Raw genomic sequence first — 16,710 nt, 5'->3', positions numbered from 1 at the left:
AACCCCACAGCTTGGCCTCCCTCTCTGTTGTTCGTGAAGTTATCTGTCAATTCTGAACGCAGCATTGATGGCGTCCTCCAAATTTTCTGGGAGCTTCAGCAAAGCATGGGCCTCACTGCCTCACAACCAGGTCCAGACCTGCAGGAAAGCCCGGGTTCAGGTGAACTCCCGTAGATCATTGCACTGGCCACAGCCCAAGCTTCAAGATCACCCGATCAGGTGACAGATAATAAAGGCGAAATGGATGAGATGCATCTTGCACTGAGTCAGGAACAGCTGACAATCACCAGAGTCCCTGGACAATCTGGTGGGAGATGCCAGGCAGGGAGTGGTGTACATTACAGTCTGTATGGCATGTTTTTGTCCCTCTGTGCTTGTACATGTGCGTCCTGATATCAAATAAAAGTATTGTTCTGCTTTGAATGTTCATTTTCAATTCACAGAATTGTAGAAAAAATATATTTGTTGGTGAATCCTTTGTGGGAAAGAGAGACAGAGGGAGAAGAAGAACAATGGAATGCACTGAAAAGGTTTGGGTGAAAAAGAAAACCTTTGTAAAGCTCTCACCCCCAAATCTACAACGTCCATTAAAACATTCCGACCCTCTTTTCAACTTAAGTCTTGCCTTGAGGTGAAAAAACAGATGACCACACTGGATAAGTGGCATTTTTCCATTTTACTCACTCCAGGGTAAATGTTGCAGCCTTTTGTCCCTGTATGTGCAGGTGGACATTCCATCCAGCCAAACCCGTTTAAAGTCCTTTGGCAATGAGTTGGGACATCTTATTGTTCTGCTCAGTTAGAAATACAATCAACACAATTTCATTTTCCTTCGCCTTTTATTTTTTTTCCCCATCCAGTGACCACTTTGTTTCTGAATGATGCAGACGATTGTTTCTTGAAAATAAAATAAATGCAAACCTGAAAGTAATGAGAACATTGAATTCTCAAAGCTAAATTGAAAATTAAGAATAGGAACAGATCTTGAATCCACTTGAGGGATAATTGTGTTCAGAGGAACTCTGACGGAGGAAAAGAAATTCAAATTCAGCCTCTTTACAAAGGAAAAGAAGAAACTTTGCCAATGAATTCAAGATCAAAAACACAAAGTGAATCTTCAAGTAACCAAACAACTAAGAATAATCAAGTTTTCACCTCCTTCATGTAACAAAGGAAAGTTTAGTGAATGTAAAAACTTTTGATTCTTTGTGGTCGTTTGTGAACTCAGTTGTCACCAAATCAGCAAACTTGGTCTCCAAAAACAGAACATCTCATCTGATGTAAGTCAACTCACATTTTCAAGAATTAGAGTGGATTTTATTTCAAATATCAACAATAGAGAACTTTCCTCCAGATATTTGACCCAACAGGTTTTTCAGGTACAAACAAGTCGACGGTTGGACTCCAGTGTCCGTCTGTGAATCCTGAAACCAACAGAATGTGTTATTATCCAACAAGAACTCCAACTCAAACGACCACACTGGTACACTCACACATTAATGAGGAAGAGGAGGGATATGTGTAATACAACAGGTCTGTATTCTTAATCATCAACTCGTTAGGAGTTCTTAATTTTACAGACTGGGTTCTTTTATTCTGCAGGAGACATTTGACCTGAACAAGATTTATGACTTCAGCCTTTCACAGTTTGCACTGGTCAGTCCTCTACAGAATCCTTTGTCCATATTGGAATGCTGGTGGTGCAGAAAGATGCAACCAGATGAGCAACATTCAGTGAATAATAGAGAGGAGCATCCTGGTTCCAGCTCTGCTATATATTCTGAGGTAAAACCAGGACGGACACACTCTTCCTGAGGGATCAGGTCAGGAAGACATCAAACTGTTCGGACCAACCTGTCACTGCTCCTCAGGTCAGAATGAAGATGCTGATTGGACTTTGTGGACTGATCTTGGTCCTTCTTTCCAGCGTCACAGCTCAACCGCAGGTAAACTCTGAGAACTGCTTTCTTCTGCTGTCTTCACACACAATCAAACTTCACTCTGAAGCTGTTTTCTTCTCTTCCTAGAAACATCCGGTTGATGTGTTTCCTCACGGTATGGCACATGTCCTGATTTCCTCTTGTGAGCTGCAAAACACCAGAAATCTTTGGAATAATTGTTATTTTCTTTCTTCCTGTCTTTCAATGTGAAACATCAGGATCGGACTGCACTGAGATTAAGAGGCTCCTGCCAGAGTCACGCAGCGGAGTTTATATGATCCATCCTGCTGCAAGCAGAATCCCCTTCAAGGTATCAAACCACATTTCAGCAAGATCAGACAGGTTTTTAGTCATTTCAGCAGTTTCACTCTATATACCTGATTTTAGAACAATTTAGTCACATTTTATTTGTTTTCACATTTTTCTTTTCCACATTTGGGCTGTTAGCACTCTTAGGCATACATTTTTCCACCATTTTAGCAGCAATAACTTGCGTGACCTTTTTTTTTTAACTGTGGAACTTCGTTATGTCCTCACACATATTAAACATTCAGGTCAGCAGTGAAAACAAATAAGCTATTTATTTCTTTCTCAAGAAACAATTCTGTGATTTCGAGGTGAGGTGAATTTCTCTCCCAGCAGGAAATAGTAAAAATATTGTAATTTGACATTAAATGATTTTGTGAGAGAAGAACATATGGATCTGTTTCTTCATTTAGTCTTCACACGTCTGTGTATTAGTATAATAACAGAACTGGAGTTTCAGTTCAAACAGCTAAACACTCTTGGTTTCTCTCTCTGGATCTTCTGCTCAGGTGTACTGTGAGATGGGCGCCGATGGCGGCTGGACGGTGATTCAGAAACGCACTGGAGCTGCAGTGTCTTTTGAGCAAAACTGGGCTTCATATGAACACGGCTTTGGTCACCTGACGTGTAAGTAAAGGGGAATATGTGCAAGTGAGACAATGGAATAAACTAACTTGTTGAAATAGTAAAGGTGTGTGTGTGTGTGTGTGTGTGTGTGTGTGTGTGTGTGTGTGTGTGTGTGTGTGTGTGTGTGTGTGTGTGTGTGTGTGTGTGTGTATGTGTGTGTGCGTGTACGGGTTTTTCTATGCTTGTGGGGACCAAATGTCCCCACAAGGACTGGAAAACCTGGCACGATGTGCCTCGTGGGGACATTTCTTGGGTCACCATGGGGGGAAACAGTGTTTTCTTGGCCATGTTGTTGTTACTGAAAAAAGTAAAAGTGCAAAAACATTTCTTTAGGGTTACGCATTGTTCTGGTGTGGGTTAGGGTAAGGGTTAGGGTTAGGAGTTAGACATGAATGGGAGTCAATGGAAGGTCCCCACAAGGATAGAAATACAAACATGTGTGTGTGATAATAATAATATCCATCCATTTTCTTTGCCGCTTCTCCCTTTCAGAGTTGCAGGTGGCTGGAACTGATCCCAGCTACTGCAGGCAAGGGCAGGGTGCACCCTGGACAGTTCTCCAGTCTGTCGCAGGGCTAACATAGACAGACAACCATTCACACTCACACCGAGGGGCAATTTAGAGTGATCAGTTAACCTGACATGCATGTTTTTGGACCATGGGAGGAAGCCAGAGTACCCGGAGGGAACCCACGCACACACAGAGAGAACATGCAAACTCCACACAGAAAGGCCCCAAGCCCTGTCCAGTATTTGAACCCAGGACCTTCTTGCTGGGAGGCAAGAGCGCTAACCACTGCGAACAGTGGGGCTAGTGTGGTGTGCCAACGAGGATGGCCTCATTTTTTTTTATATGTTTAGCTGCAGGAAGTTGAACTTCATTAAAGCTCGTGTCCGGAATTTTGAAAGAAAGAGGTTTTTTTAATCCAACGTCTCGAGGTTCCGCCCTCCCTCTGCTTTCATGAGTGACTAGGCAAGCCCCTTTAACTGTGCACGTGCATTATCAGTCGGGTGAAAATGAGAGCCTCCGAGTCCTACAGCATCCTACATGTTTAGCTGTTTACGGTGGATGTTCAGCAGACAGTGGATATATCTGAGGTAAGCGCGGCGGCTGCTGAGTAGCTAACTCACCTCTGCCTGGGTGAGTGCACGTGCTCTCTGGCTGCGTGCACACTTTGACTGACAGCACGACAAGGCAGAAGCTCGAAATGTATTGGCTGAAGCTGACCAGCGCTTTTTAGGATAACATGGGGGTCTATGAGACGAAGGCGGGGCTCATAAATAATTTTTTATATTGCTTTATGGGTGATTCTCTGAATTCGGTGCTCTTTGAGTTCTCTGAGTATTGAAAAATATTCCACAAAAAATTGTGTTTCTAATAATTGCATCTGATGAAGGCATATTTGAACCTCAGAGAAAATAGGAATTTCCACCTTAGGCATGAAATCCAAATGAATGTGAAATATTATTGATTTAAAATGGACTGGCTGGTGCAACATTCAACCCCGTAACAGCGCTTCAACCATGTAAAAGTGCTTTTTGGTTACGGGGTTGAATGTTACGGGGTTGAAGATTTTAGCTAAAAATAGTCACACATCCACATTAGCGAGGGTGTAGAGCATCATATACCATGAGGAAAACAAGAAATTCATGTATTTTACCAAGGCAATTATTTGCTTTTACTCAAACAATAGTAAGTATCATTTATGTATGTAACAGAGTTGAAAGGTTGAGCTTGACGATGTCAATCTGATGATAAAAACAATTAAATATCACAAAGAAAGTATGCTAACACTTTCCTCTCTTAACAGAATGTGCGGGAAAATGATGAGAGATGTCACTTTCTGGATGCTGAAGAACTTGGGCTGAACCATTATTTTGAAAAGGGGGAGGGTTGATATGGTGTTACAGGGTTGAACAAAACTGAGGGACATGGTTAAATATAGCCATTATATACATTTTTAATGTATTTTTCTTATATTTCTTCAATTTAGGTAATCATAGACAAGAAAATTATTATATTAGCAAAAAAAATATAGTTACTGGATATTTTTATTTGGTTTATATTCAATGAAAAAGTAACTTTGGTAAGTGGGGACATGTACATTTGGCAGACCTCTAGGCCTCAACAAGTCATAAAATTTTTCTAAACATAATTTTAAAAATATATTTGTGTGCTATAATGCAAATACACATGGATCCTTCAATTTCTTGATTTAAAATGCCTTTTGTGATTCACTTTATATGAAAATCTTTGAGGTAAAAGCGTGGGACACCAAAGTGCACCGAATTCAGAGAATCACCCACATGCTAATATTATATTACTGTACCGAACCAGACTAACACATTTAAAGGTGCATTAAGGAGTTTGCACATTTTATATGAAACAGCGCCACCTGCAGGCCTTGGGCGTAATGCAGCTTAGTGAAAAACTCGTGCCTGTGGCTCGCGTGCATGGAAGAGGGGAACTCCTTCCTCGCTCTTTTAGTAGCGCTCGAGTAAGATTTAAGTTTCTTTTACCTGGTGGAGTCTGTGCTGAAGCTGTGGCAGTGCTAGAAGCCAGTCTTTTCTTACTTTCTGGAAGATCCTGCACAGTTGTTGCTCACTGAAGGCCCGTCCATGCTTCACATTTCCGCGTGGGTGCGCGTTGCGCGTTGGTCCGCGTGACGTAAAAATCGTCATGAATTCCTGGCCGCTAGGGTCCGCGCGGACCGATCCGCGGACGTCCGCGCAGCAGCCAGAAATTGAGACCGCGTTGCGCAGTGCGCGCAGGTCGCGGAAGAGTGCGCCTGCGCTAGAGCGCCATAGCAAACAAAACATGACGGTAAAAGTGAAAGTAGACGGAGCTCCAGCCTGATGGCTCCACTTAAAGGAATACTCCAAAGATTTTGGACCCACGCCCTATCCCTATCATTTACAGAGTTAGATAAGCTCATAAATACCTTTGTTGTGTCCGTTCGTCCAGCCGCAGGCTCCCAGCTGTTAGCATCGCAGTTAGCTTAGCTCAACTACCGCAGGTGAAGAGGAGGCAGAGCCAGACTGAGAAAGTGGACAAAATACTCCTTCCAGTGGTCCAGGGGACGGCGTATTAGCACGTGAAGTAAATCCGAATGGTTATAAAGCATTTTAAAAGACGTGTTATCTTTTCAATCCGTTAAAATAACATTTTGATCCACACAAACCTGCGCATGCGCAGTGCTCCGCGGAAGGATATACCGGAGCACAGCAGTAGAAGCATAGACTCAGCCGCTGTGCGCCTGGTATATCCTTCCGCAGCGCACTATGCTTGTGCAGGTCTGTGTGTATCAAAACACTATTTTAAGGGATTGAAAAGAAAACACGTCTTTTAAAATGTTTTATAACCATTCGGATTTACTTTGCTTGCTCATACGCCATCCCCTGGACCGCTGGAAGGAGGATTATGTCCACTTTCTCAGTCTGGCTCTGTCTCCTCGTCAACTGCCGTAGTTGAGCTAAGCTAACTACAATGCTAACAGCTGTTAGCCAGGCACTGGACCAACGGACACAAAAAAGGTATTTATGAGCTTATCTCACTTTGTAAATGATAGGGATAGGGCGTGGGTCCAAAATCTTCGGAGTATTCTTTTAAAGACACCGACACAGACACTGTCTGGACGGAGGAGAAGGTCTGCAGACAGAAGTGAAAAAGTACCTAATCGCTCCGGCGCCGCCCCCGCGATTCAGAAACAGAAAAAAAAGGCTAAATAAACTTTAATACTTAATGATAATGTACTGACAATGTATGTGCTTAATTTTCTCTAAATAATCCGTAATAAAGGAGCAGATAACCAGTCTGTAGTGCCGGAAAAGCTTCTCGAGGCTGCGTGGATCACCGCACCAGCATGAGACGTGCACAGCTGAGCTCAAAATGCAGTATGTGAGACAGCGCGTCCGCATCGGTGGTGCGCGGACCTTCCAAAGCAGACGCGGAAATGCGTACATGTGAAGCATGGACCAGCCTTAAGCATCTGGCTGAGTAATGGCAGACAAAACAAAACCTAACTAAATCAGGCCAGCCGCAGCGCGCATTACGTCATTCCTTTCAAATTCTCCCCAAAAAAACTCTGGTGCCGAACCGGCACTGCAACTTTCAAGTGACAATTTAACACTGTTAGCGGTACTTGTAATGAATATGTCAGGGCACATTGTACACATCATTAAAAATGTGAAACATATTTAAGGTGGATAATAAGTATTTTTAAAGTTGAAAAACTCCTTAATGCACCTTTAAGCTCTGTTAAAAAATCATACATGCATTGGAAACGAACGGAAACTCCGGACACGACCTGTAAAGCCTCGATCTCCTCATATCAGTGTGGATCAGTGTGGATGTTGGCAGGGCAGCAGAAGGCCTGGGGGTTGTCCTGAGGTACAGTTGTGGCTCTTCAGCATAGTGAAGGAATGATATTCCATGCTTGCTGATGATATTACCCAGGGGGATTAGGTGGTGTTGGGGGGGGGGGGGGGGGGGGGGTCTTTGGGCTGCACAATGGGGGGGGGGGGGGGGGGGGGGCTTTGGGCTGCACAATAAATGTCAAATTTATCATTATTGCAAGTGAAACATGCTGTTATAAATATCAAATCTATTGCAACAAAGTGTCACAATGCACTGTGCATTCATTCTCTGCTAAGAAAACCACAGTTAATACATAAAACGTGCAATTAGTTGATTTACGGAATGTAACCAATTCACTTTGCTTTTTATTTCATGGTTGCCACAACATCAGATGTACAAAAATCACAGAGAAATGACTAAAGATGAATTGAAATTAAGTGTTTGTGTTCTGATGTGTGGAACAATTCTCCAGGTAAAAGAAAGGCGCCGTCAACTCTTTGTGCTTTAATTCAGGGGACCACTGGCTTGGTTTGAATAAGATTCACTGGCTGACCCAGTCCAAGAGGATGACCTTGAGGGTGGACCTGTGGGACCATGAAAGGAAAACTGCGTATGCCGAGTATAAGGACTTCAATCTGGGGATTCCACAGTCGAATTATGAACTCCGTGTTGGGAGATACTCAGGAACTGCAGGTAATGGTTGCTCTTGAACTTTCAAATCAGAATAAGTTGATCTCATTTGCACGAATGATAAAACCAGCATTCAAGAATTGGGTGTAAACTTTCGGAAATGTTTTGTACCTTCCTGTCTACAGGTGATGCCATCCGGGGTCGCAACCCTTCTGACGGCCAGAATGGCTACGGCTTCAGCGCGTCCGACAGAGACAACGACAACTGCCCCGTTTGCATCATCAGATTTGACATTGCTTTTGGCAAATGTTCCGATGTCTACGGTGGCGGCTGGTGGTTCAGCGGATGTGGCTCCGCTAATCTCAATGGTCCTTACCGTTCTGGTATGAAGCATCAACTCTACTGGGATACCTGGAAGGGCCATCATTCTCTCACGGCCACCAGAATGATGATAAAATCTGAGTGAGAGGAGCCTTTTACTCCATTCGGGTCGGGAAATGTGTGTTTATTTCATTCAACAAAGTCAAAAATCAAGAATAGCAGAGTGACACACATTGATAACTGTAAACTGAGCATTGAATAAAAAACTCCCACGAAATCCTTTTGATTTACTTCTTTCTTTCAGGTTGTTGATGCATGTGTTCTGCAACGCTCAAACAAGTACCTCTACCTTGCTGGAATATACTTTTTAGGTGATTTATCTCAAATCAAGTGGAACAAGGCATTTTGATGAAAAAAACAATTTCAAACAGACTTGGTAAGATTTTGAGTGTTCGCCAGTGTTTAAGACATTTTATTCTTGATTTCTCTCAATTGGCTGGAAATGTTAACGGTGCCCAACGAGATGTTTTGCACCACCAAACATGTCAGAAAAAAAAGTGGTGGAAATTCATCCAAACTGGGTTGTATTCCAAAAATTAAATAAATACTGTCGGTGCAGAAAGATGCAACTGGATGGGAAACATTCAGTGAATAAAACAGAGGAACATCTTGGTTCCAAACTCCATTTAGCCAATTTTTGCACAATTTAATAACATATTATATGTATTTTCACATTTGTCTTTACAACCTTTTATGCTGTTAGCACTCCTGATGATTTCAGCCATTTTTAATCGTAGCAGCGCTAGCATGTTGAGATTTTCTTTTCAATGTATATGACTTATTTTTTTCTTACACAAATTAAACATTCAGGTAAACAGTGGTATAAACAGTGAAAACAAATGAGAAAATTATTTCTTTTTTTATGGAACAATTCTACTTCGTGTAGTGCTTAGCCCACCTACAGGCTTCGCTATTGGTACTCCCCTCTGGCGCCAGTCAGTCATTGAGACAGATCCGAAATCGCCGCTCCAATCCCGTACGAGCGCTGGCACACTGCCAAGCCCCTCAACAAGGGGATATAATCAGCGTGCGGCAGAACCTCTTCCTTCTTCTTTCTCAGCCCTTGAAACTGATCTGAAGCTCTGTTCAAGACAAACACAAGAAGATAAGAAGAGATGGACAAGCCGGCCCAGGAAGAGTCGCCATCTGGCGTCAGGCCGTTCTCCTGCTGCGGTTGCTGTGCACCGCTCCAGAAAGGACAGCTGCTTCACCTGCTTCAGGTAAGCAGCTAACTCTGCGTGTTCTTCGGCCTGCTCTCTTCTCCCGCTGCAAGCGGTTCAGTGCCGGACTGCTTTCTGGGGAGCCGTGTTTCCCGCTCCACAGCCGGGGAATCTGACCCGGCAGAGCGTCTCGACGGCTGTCCTCACCACAACCCACTTCCGCGTGGCGAGGAGCACCGGAGCGCCGGGCGCCCGGCGGCTCCCCCCGGCGATGTTGGCGGCCCTGCCAGCCGCCGCTTGGACAAGCGGCGCATGGAGAGGGCTGAGGTACGCTCTGGCTGCGACCAGACACCCGTCCTCACCAAGGTGACAGCATGTGACTAGCCTCCGCTCATGCGCCCGGCGTTTCCACGGCCATTAGCATTGAGCGGCTCTGTCCGACAACGTGGGCGGTGATGCACACCTGAGGCGCTCTGTCATCCCATCCCCGCCAGTGGCCGAGAGGATTACTGCACGGACAGCGACCCGAAGGTCGTGGGCTTGAATCCAGCGGGAATGGAGTTGAGAAACGCCCTGATGTCATGAGACCAAGGAGCGCAACTCCTCACATCACGCCATGCAGCCTGGCTGTGGCCTTCTTTTCCTCCATCCACGGTGTCCACTCCTTGCCGTCATGAGACGCGGAGTATCAGAACAAGTGGAGATGCTGTGGCTGCACCTGGACGCTCGCATCACTGGCGAGCGAAGACCAGCTGTGACCTCTCCCTGTCGGCAGTGGCCGATGCGGGTCCTCTCACCCCAGCTCTGGTGGCAGCAGCGAGCCTGGCCTCCGGTGCTCGTGAGACTCTGTAGAGGGGTGCCTCTGGTGACGCGGCGTTGGTCCTTAGCATCCCAGATTGGCCCTGAGGACATGATATGATGCCCCCCCCCACTCGCACTTCCTGTCTGCCTTCCGGCCAGGAACACCGAGCGTGCCTCCCCTGCTGCCCCGTCCATGATGGCCGGTCCACCTGACATGGCCCCTTGCCGCCGCGAGTTGCAGGGCCCTGGACATGCTGGCGAGCAGCAGTCCCTCGCGGGGCAGTATGGAGTGTGGCCACGGCTTCTCAGCCGGCTGATACTAGCGGATACTCCTGGCTGATACTAACGCCCTCTTATCAGGAGGCAGTGGAGCATACAATCCAGGTCCTGCACCACATTGAGCTCCTGGGGTTCGTGGTGAACCCGGACAAGAGTGCGCTCACCCCAGCTCAGCAGATAGCTTATCTGGGGTTGGAGCTGGACGCTCTGACCGTGACAGCCCGCCTCTCCGAGGAGAGGTGTGTGTCTCTCCTATCGACCCTGAGGTCCCTGATAGCGGTGCCCGTAGCCCGGGTCCGCCTGATCAGGACCGCTCTGGGACTGATGGCCGTGGCCCACCCTGTGGTTCGGTTGGGCCTTCTGCACATGCGCAGGCTCCAACGGTGGTTCTCTGGCCTCCGCCTCTTGGGGAAGCGGGACAGATGCAGAAAGGTCTCGTTCCCGCCCCAGGCACGTCAGGTCCTATTCTGGATGGATCCTGCTCTCCTTATGCAGGGAGTTCCCATGGGTTGCGTGTCGCGTCATGTCGAGGTGTTCAAGGATGCGTCTCTCGCAGGATGGGGAGTGTCGAGGACGGGGTTTTTTTCCCTCCGGTGCCGGGCGGGGCTCCCCTCCGATTGCTCCTCGTATTGCTCCCGGGGTGCATACTGTTGCCTCCAGCTTTTCTCCCACCTGTCATGTTATATTTTATGTGGTCCACAGCCAATTTGTATAACTTTATTTACTTCTTGACACAGTCTACTGGGTCTTGTGTGGGTCTTGTGTGAGTAACGTGATACCACTTAGTCCCTTTCTCTTTGAGTTGCACTGCATGAGATGTCCTTGCTGTCACTTGGTATGGTCCCTCCCAGCGTGGTTCATTCCACCCCGTCTTGAGTCGCCTGAGGTCCACTTGTCCCAGGTTGTCCTTCTTTTGGGCTTGATGTGGTTTCTGTGGGTCCTCCTCTGAAACATATGCACAGGACAGATGTTTAAGTAGGGCACTTACCTTCTGTCTGAGTTCTGCGTTTCCTGTGGCTGGAACTGTCTCCTGCAGGGGTGCCCATGGCCCTGGAAACGGCCGCCCTGTGTGCTGTTCAGACGGAGTCAAACCTGTGGACTGACACACTGCAGTTCTGATGTTAAGCAATGCAACCGGTAAAGCTGTCACCCAAGTGTATCAATCAATCAATCAATCAATCAATTTATTTTTGTATAGCCCAGTATCACAACAACAGTTGCCTGAGAGGGCTTCAAGATGTTACATTGGTCGGTAAAATTTGTTTGCCGTTTGTTGTTGAATTTTGGCAATCTTCTGCGTAATGTTACCATTCATTCTTTGAACTTTTCCCTGTGACTGTGGATGGAAACTGAGCTGAATTTATGTTTTAGTCCCGAATTGATGTTTTAGTCCCAATGCCTTCTCAACCAGGTCTAAGTGTTTGTTTTGGAAATGTGAACCATTATCACTTTTGATCATCTTTGGGAATCAGTGGCGGACCGTGCATTTCACATTAAGGCCTTCAGAACAGATCCACCTGAACCAATCCACCTCTCAATAACTATTTTGTCTACAAAAAAAAAATCTTATTATGCCGATATGCACATAAAGAGTTGTTGCACAGCAGATAAATACTTGTGCAGCCAGAATAAATGCCTTTGCTGAGTGCACAATTCTCCTACTACATCTGTGCACATACAATGAGCATCAACAACTTAATAAAACAGCAATATTATTTAGGAAAAGAGGAACATTTTATTCACCAAAATCCCGATTATTTGAAAACAAAAAGAGTTCAACTGCTCTGTCATATAGATTATTTGTGCGTTTCAGTTCCATAAAGCCAGGGCTTAAAGTCCAGCTTGCCCTGTGGTATTTCTGGCGTAAGTTTTATTTCTCTTCAGGTCTTCTTCTTCTTCTTCTTCTTTGGAATAATTGAGGTAGGCGACCAACAACTTAGGTGCATACCGCCCCCTACTGTATCTCTTGGTGAATGTAAATCAGAGGGCCTGGATATGCTGTTGTCAGAAGCTAGAAGGCGCTGAGTCGCCAACTCGAAATCTGATTGGTTGAAGCAACTGTCTGATTGGTTGAAGCAACTGTCTGATTGGTTGAAGCAGCTGTCTGTTTGATGCTTCACTTTACTTCACTGCGCCATCAGGAACGGATAGTGAAGGCCTCGGGCAGATTTCTTTGACCCTAGCAACAGATGATGCCTGAAATCTGATTGGTTAAATGATTTAATATGAAAAAAACATGTCTGGAAGCAGCGCAACCACGGGAAAACTATGAAAGGAACTGGAACATACCGTTTGGAATCATTTACTAATTATTTATGGACAAAATATAATTTACATCAGTCTGTAATTCAGATAATTTTGAGGCCAGCAGAGAAGGCTTTGCAGGCCCTGACGGCCCACCACTGTTGGGAATCCATGTGTCGGTATGTAATGGTTCACCAACGCTTTGACAAGTGATTGTGCATCTTCTTTTGCACACGGATATGCTTCAGGCCATCTGGTGTATGCATCCACCATGACCAGAAGATATCTCTTACCTCCTACCCTTTTTCCATATCAGTGAAATCAATCAATATCTCTTCTCCAGGTCCCTGAAGAGGTTCATACTTACCAGGTTCACATGTTGTTGCTTTTCCCTGGTTCCACTTGTTGCAAATTTCACACCCTCTGAGCTCCTGTTCCATGATTTGACATTTCCGCGGGTGACAGTACCCTCTCAGTCTGTGTAGCACTTCTTTTTTGTTTACATATGCCAGCGAGTGTGCTTCTTGGACCCGTGTCCTCATTTCTTCTTCATTCACCTCCTTCATCGTCTTCTGCTTTTTCTTCTTCTTTCACACGTTGTCTCCTTCTTTTCTCCACCTCCTCGTGTCTTGCTGCTCTCTTCGTCATTTCCTCTTCTGCTCGTAATGCCCTTCTGAGTTCCATGCGCGCTCCCGCGTAGCAGTCATCATGTGTTTCAGCTTTCCCGGTTTTGCTCATATTCCCCTGTTCCTGAAAATTTTACCTGTATTTTCACCACTGGCGCCATCACGTGACCCTCAGTGGTATCATCAGGAGACGAGGAGGATGGAGGTCTCGCTAGACTCTCCTGCTTCTCCTTCCTCCCTTTTGAGCTCTCAGCTGTCTCTCCATCACTCCACAGGGGCCCCTTATACAGCTCTTCCTTCTTCTTCTTCTGCTCCTGCTCCTGTATGCGTCTCGCCCCCTCCGCAGCAGTGTGCGCTTGCAGCAATGCTCACATAAACGACAACACTTCTTCACATCTTTCCCTCTTTACCTCCGCCAGGAGGTTATATAATCATGTTGGTTTGCTGGTTGGTTGGTTGGTTGGTTGGTTGGTTGGTTTGTTAGCAAGATCCTGGAAAAAGTAATGGACGGATTGCAATGAAACTTTGTGGAAAGGTGGGTCTTGGGCTAACTTAGAATTGATTAAATTTTGGTGAAGATCCGGATCACTGTCTGGATCTAGGAATCTTTTTAAGGATTCTTTATCATTGAGAGATAGGGAGTCTTTCACATAGTTGGGCAGGCCCGCCGACAGTGGGGGACAAACACCTGGTTCACACAGGACGCGCCGCTTCAGACGCGGAAGTGGAAGCGCTGCGCACCGACTTTCAGATCGGTGCCCCTGTTAACCTATCTGACGGTTCATACAGGAAGCGCGGGGGACCGCCACGTGCGTAGCAGCTCGCGCTGTGGACTGCGGCTGCTCCGCTCTGTTCTATTTTCTCCGCGAGCTGCGCGCCGTGCACCGCCAGTTCTGAAGCTGGACAGAGCAGATGGCACCACACAGGCAGTCGGGAACGGAAAATACGGGAGAATCTGGTCCATTTTCAAATTAAAATCAAGTAAAATCACAAATTATGTTGCTTTTCGGTTTTCCTTTTCTGATAAACACACACACACACACATACACAGGGAGAGAGAGCGAGAGGGCGACAGACAGAGGCACCGCACGCTGCAGCGCTCCGCTCTGATCACAGCCCCGATCACAATGTTGTTTGATTATATATGGTGTTCTGTGGTTGTTGGTGACTGATATGAGCTATGGCGGAGGTCTGCACTTTCTGAGTGCCAATTTCTAGTTTTTCTAATCTTTCCCTTCTTCAGCAGTCCAGCAGCCTGTTCTTCTCTCATCGGCTCGCCTTTCTTTTCCTTCAGCTTTTTTATCATTTCTCTACACCACAGTGACATACTCACAGCATCTTTGTTCGGCGGGCAACAATTAGTTTCCTGCCACACTTTGATCCTTTCTTTCACCTGTTTCCCATACTTTAACTGTTGCTCCCTTGTGCCCCCTGCGGCACTTTCCAGAAATCTCCACACATTTTTACAGTATTTTCCAAATGGTAACACACCGCAGGTGTGATCCTCAATCCATTTCACACCCAACTCCTTTATAACGTCATCAAGTTCACCATCCATTTTATCTTTTAACCTTTAACCTACCCTGACGTCCCTGAAGACACAGGTAAAAAATGAGGCCTGCTATCCACTGGTAATCCTTTTTCCAACCAGCTTCCTACCCTGACGTCCCTGAAGACGCAGGTAAAAAATGAGGCCTGTTATCCACTGGTAATCCTTTTTCCAACCAGCTTCCCACCCTGATGTCCCTGAAGACTGTAAGATAATTGCTTCAATGCTTGTGCAAAGTGCTTGTGTGAGTTAATGTTTTGTAACTGTGCAGAAAGCTTGCACAACGCGCGGAAAGTCTCGCCATACTCAGTTCTCGGAAAATGTTGTCTGGACACCTGTTTCGCAGAAATACGTTTGGTCCATTCTGTCTGTGCAGAAGAAGCGGAACCCACCCTCAAGGTGTGAACAGAAGTGAACCAAAGTTCAAGAGGATGTGGACCCGACAACCCAGACTCTCGGGTGTCGCTGAAATGTTTTTACTGTTACCATATTAGGAAATGTCTGTGGGCGGATGCGCCCACGCTTACCCATGTCTATGCTTGCTCTTCCAACTCAATAAAAGCTGAAGACATCAGAAGGGGGACGGAGACAGTCTGTGAGGCTGTGAGCGAACATTGTACTCTCCCCCATCTGCAGATGCAGCCAAAACCCAAATCTCGTCTCTGAGTGTTCACTGTTCGGATTGTTTAACGTTTGAAGTGTCTTTGAACCCGACAAGACGCAGGTAAAAAATGATACCTCGCACAACAACATAATTTGCCTCTACAACATTTAAACCGCAGGTGCCAGCACAAACAACTTCACAACTGTCAATTTTGTTGTTTCCAATTGGATACTTTTACAACAGGTTGCTGGCCAGCTGGTTGTGACGTTGGTGCCTTCTCTGCCTCCTTATTCTGCCTCCGGGATCCTGTTCGTGACGCCAATTGTCGAGGACAGAGTTTTCTTCCCTCCGGTGCCGGGCTGGGCTCCCCTCCAATTGCTCCTCGTACCCTACAGATTCTTTCTTGGATCCCAAACAGAGTGCAGAAATAAAGAGTCCCAATGCAGATTTCCAACGCTGATTACAATTTATTTGTGCGAAGCCTCAAGACAGAATTCTGGTCCTCTGTGTCCCTAGTCTGTCCGCGAACAGCCCTCACTGACAGAGTCAGAGCAAAAGGCAATGTCTAATCTAATGTGTGTGTATTTATCAAGTCTTCCGCTCACAGGCGGGGTGATATTTTCATTCTTCTGGGTCACACATCCCTGGAGCTGGTTTGGGCTGGTTAGGCCTCTGCTTCTGTCGCACTTATGTGGATAAGGTGTTCCTCCTGTTGTCCCAGCACAGCTGCTTCTTGCCTGATAAGGAATTGTCTTTCTGCACAGAGGTACTCAAAGATTCCTTGCATGAACATTAGCGTATGTCTGATTAGGCGAGCAAGATTATGATTCACAAGCTGCATTTCTCCATGATATTAAATAAGTCAGAAGACAGTAGAATAGTATTAGAAGTTGTAAATTTCCACAGGAGGCACCCTAGGCCACCTTGCGGTGGGCGGTGCCTGGGACTCCACGCCCATTCACATCAATGTGCTGGAAATGATGGTGGTGCAGCGGGTCTGCTCCATTTCCAAGCCAGGCTGAAGGGCAGCCACATGCTCGTCAGGTCAGACAATACCACGGTGGTGGCGTACCTGAACAGGCAGGGGGGGATGCAGTCTCCCCCCCTTCATTGCAAGGCGGCGGAGATCCTACTGTGGGCGGACCTATAACTCGCCTCTCTCAGAGCGCGACACGTGCCCAGGGCTCTCAACGTCGGCGGGGATAG

At 46.2% G+C, this 16,710-nt stretch overlaps 1 protein-coding gene across 1 annotated transcript; it reads left to right on the top strand.

Annotated features, from left to right (window-relative positions):
- The first annotated feature begins 67 nt into the window (after nucleotides 1-67).
- LOC115404662 (fibrinogen-like protein 1) lies at nucleotides 68-8,326 on the top strand. The gene is made up of 5 exons (XM_030114065.1): nucleotides 68-170; nucleotides 2,159-2,250; nucleotides 2,756-2,873; nucleotides 7,744-7,923; nucleotides 8,046-8,326. The coding sequence occupies exons 1-5, from the start codon at nucleotides 68-70 to the stop codon at nucleotides 8,324-8,326; spliced, it is 774 nt and encodes a 257-aa protein (XP_029969925.1).
- Nucleotides 8,327-16,710: the final 8,384 nt, after the last annotated feature.

Source organism: Salarias fasciatus, chromosome 17, assembly GCF_902148845.1.
Source record: "Salarias fasciatus chromosome 17, fSalaFa1.1, whole genome shotgun sequence".
NCBI lineage: Eukaryota > Metazoa > Chordata > Actinopteri > Blenniiformes > Blenniidae > Salarias > Salarias fasciatus.
This window is presented reverse-complemented; position numbering and strand designations above follow the sequence as displayed.

Excerpts from the sequence above, each read along its gene's own strand:
- LOC115404662 (XM_030114065.1), top strand. The coding sequence starts at position 68 with ATGGCGTCCTCCAAATTTTCTGGGAGCTTCAGCAAAGCATGGGCCTCA. Across the intron at positions 171-2,158 it reads CCGGGTTCAGGTGAACTCCC|GATCGGACTGCACTGAGATT; the intron begins GTAGATCATTGC and ends GTGAAACATCAG. Across the intron at positions 7,924-8,045 it reads GAGATACTCAGGAACTGCAG|GTGATGCCATCCGGGGTCGC; the intron begins GTAATGGTTGCT and ends TCCTGTCTACAG.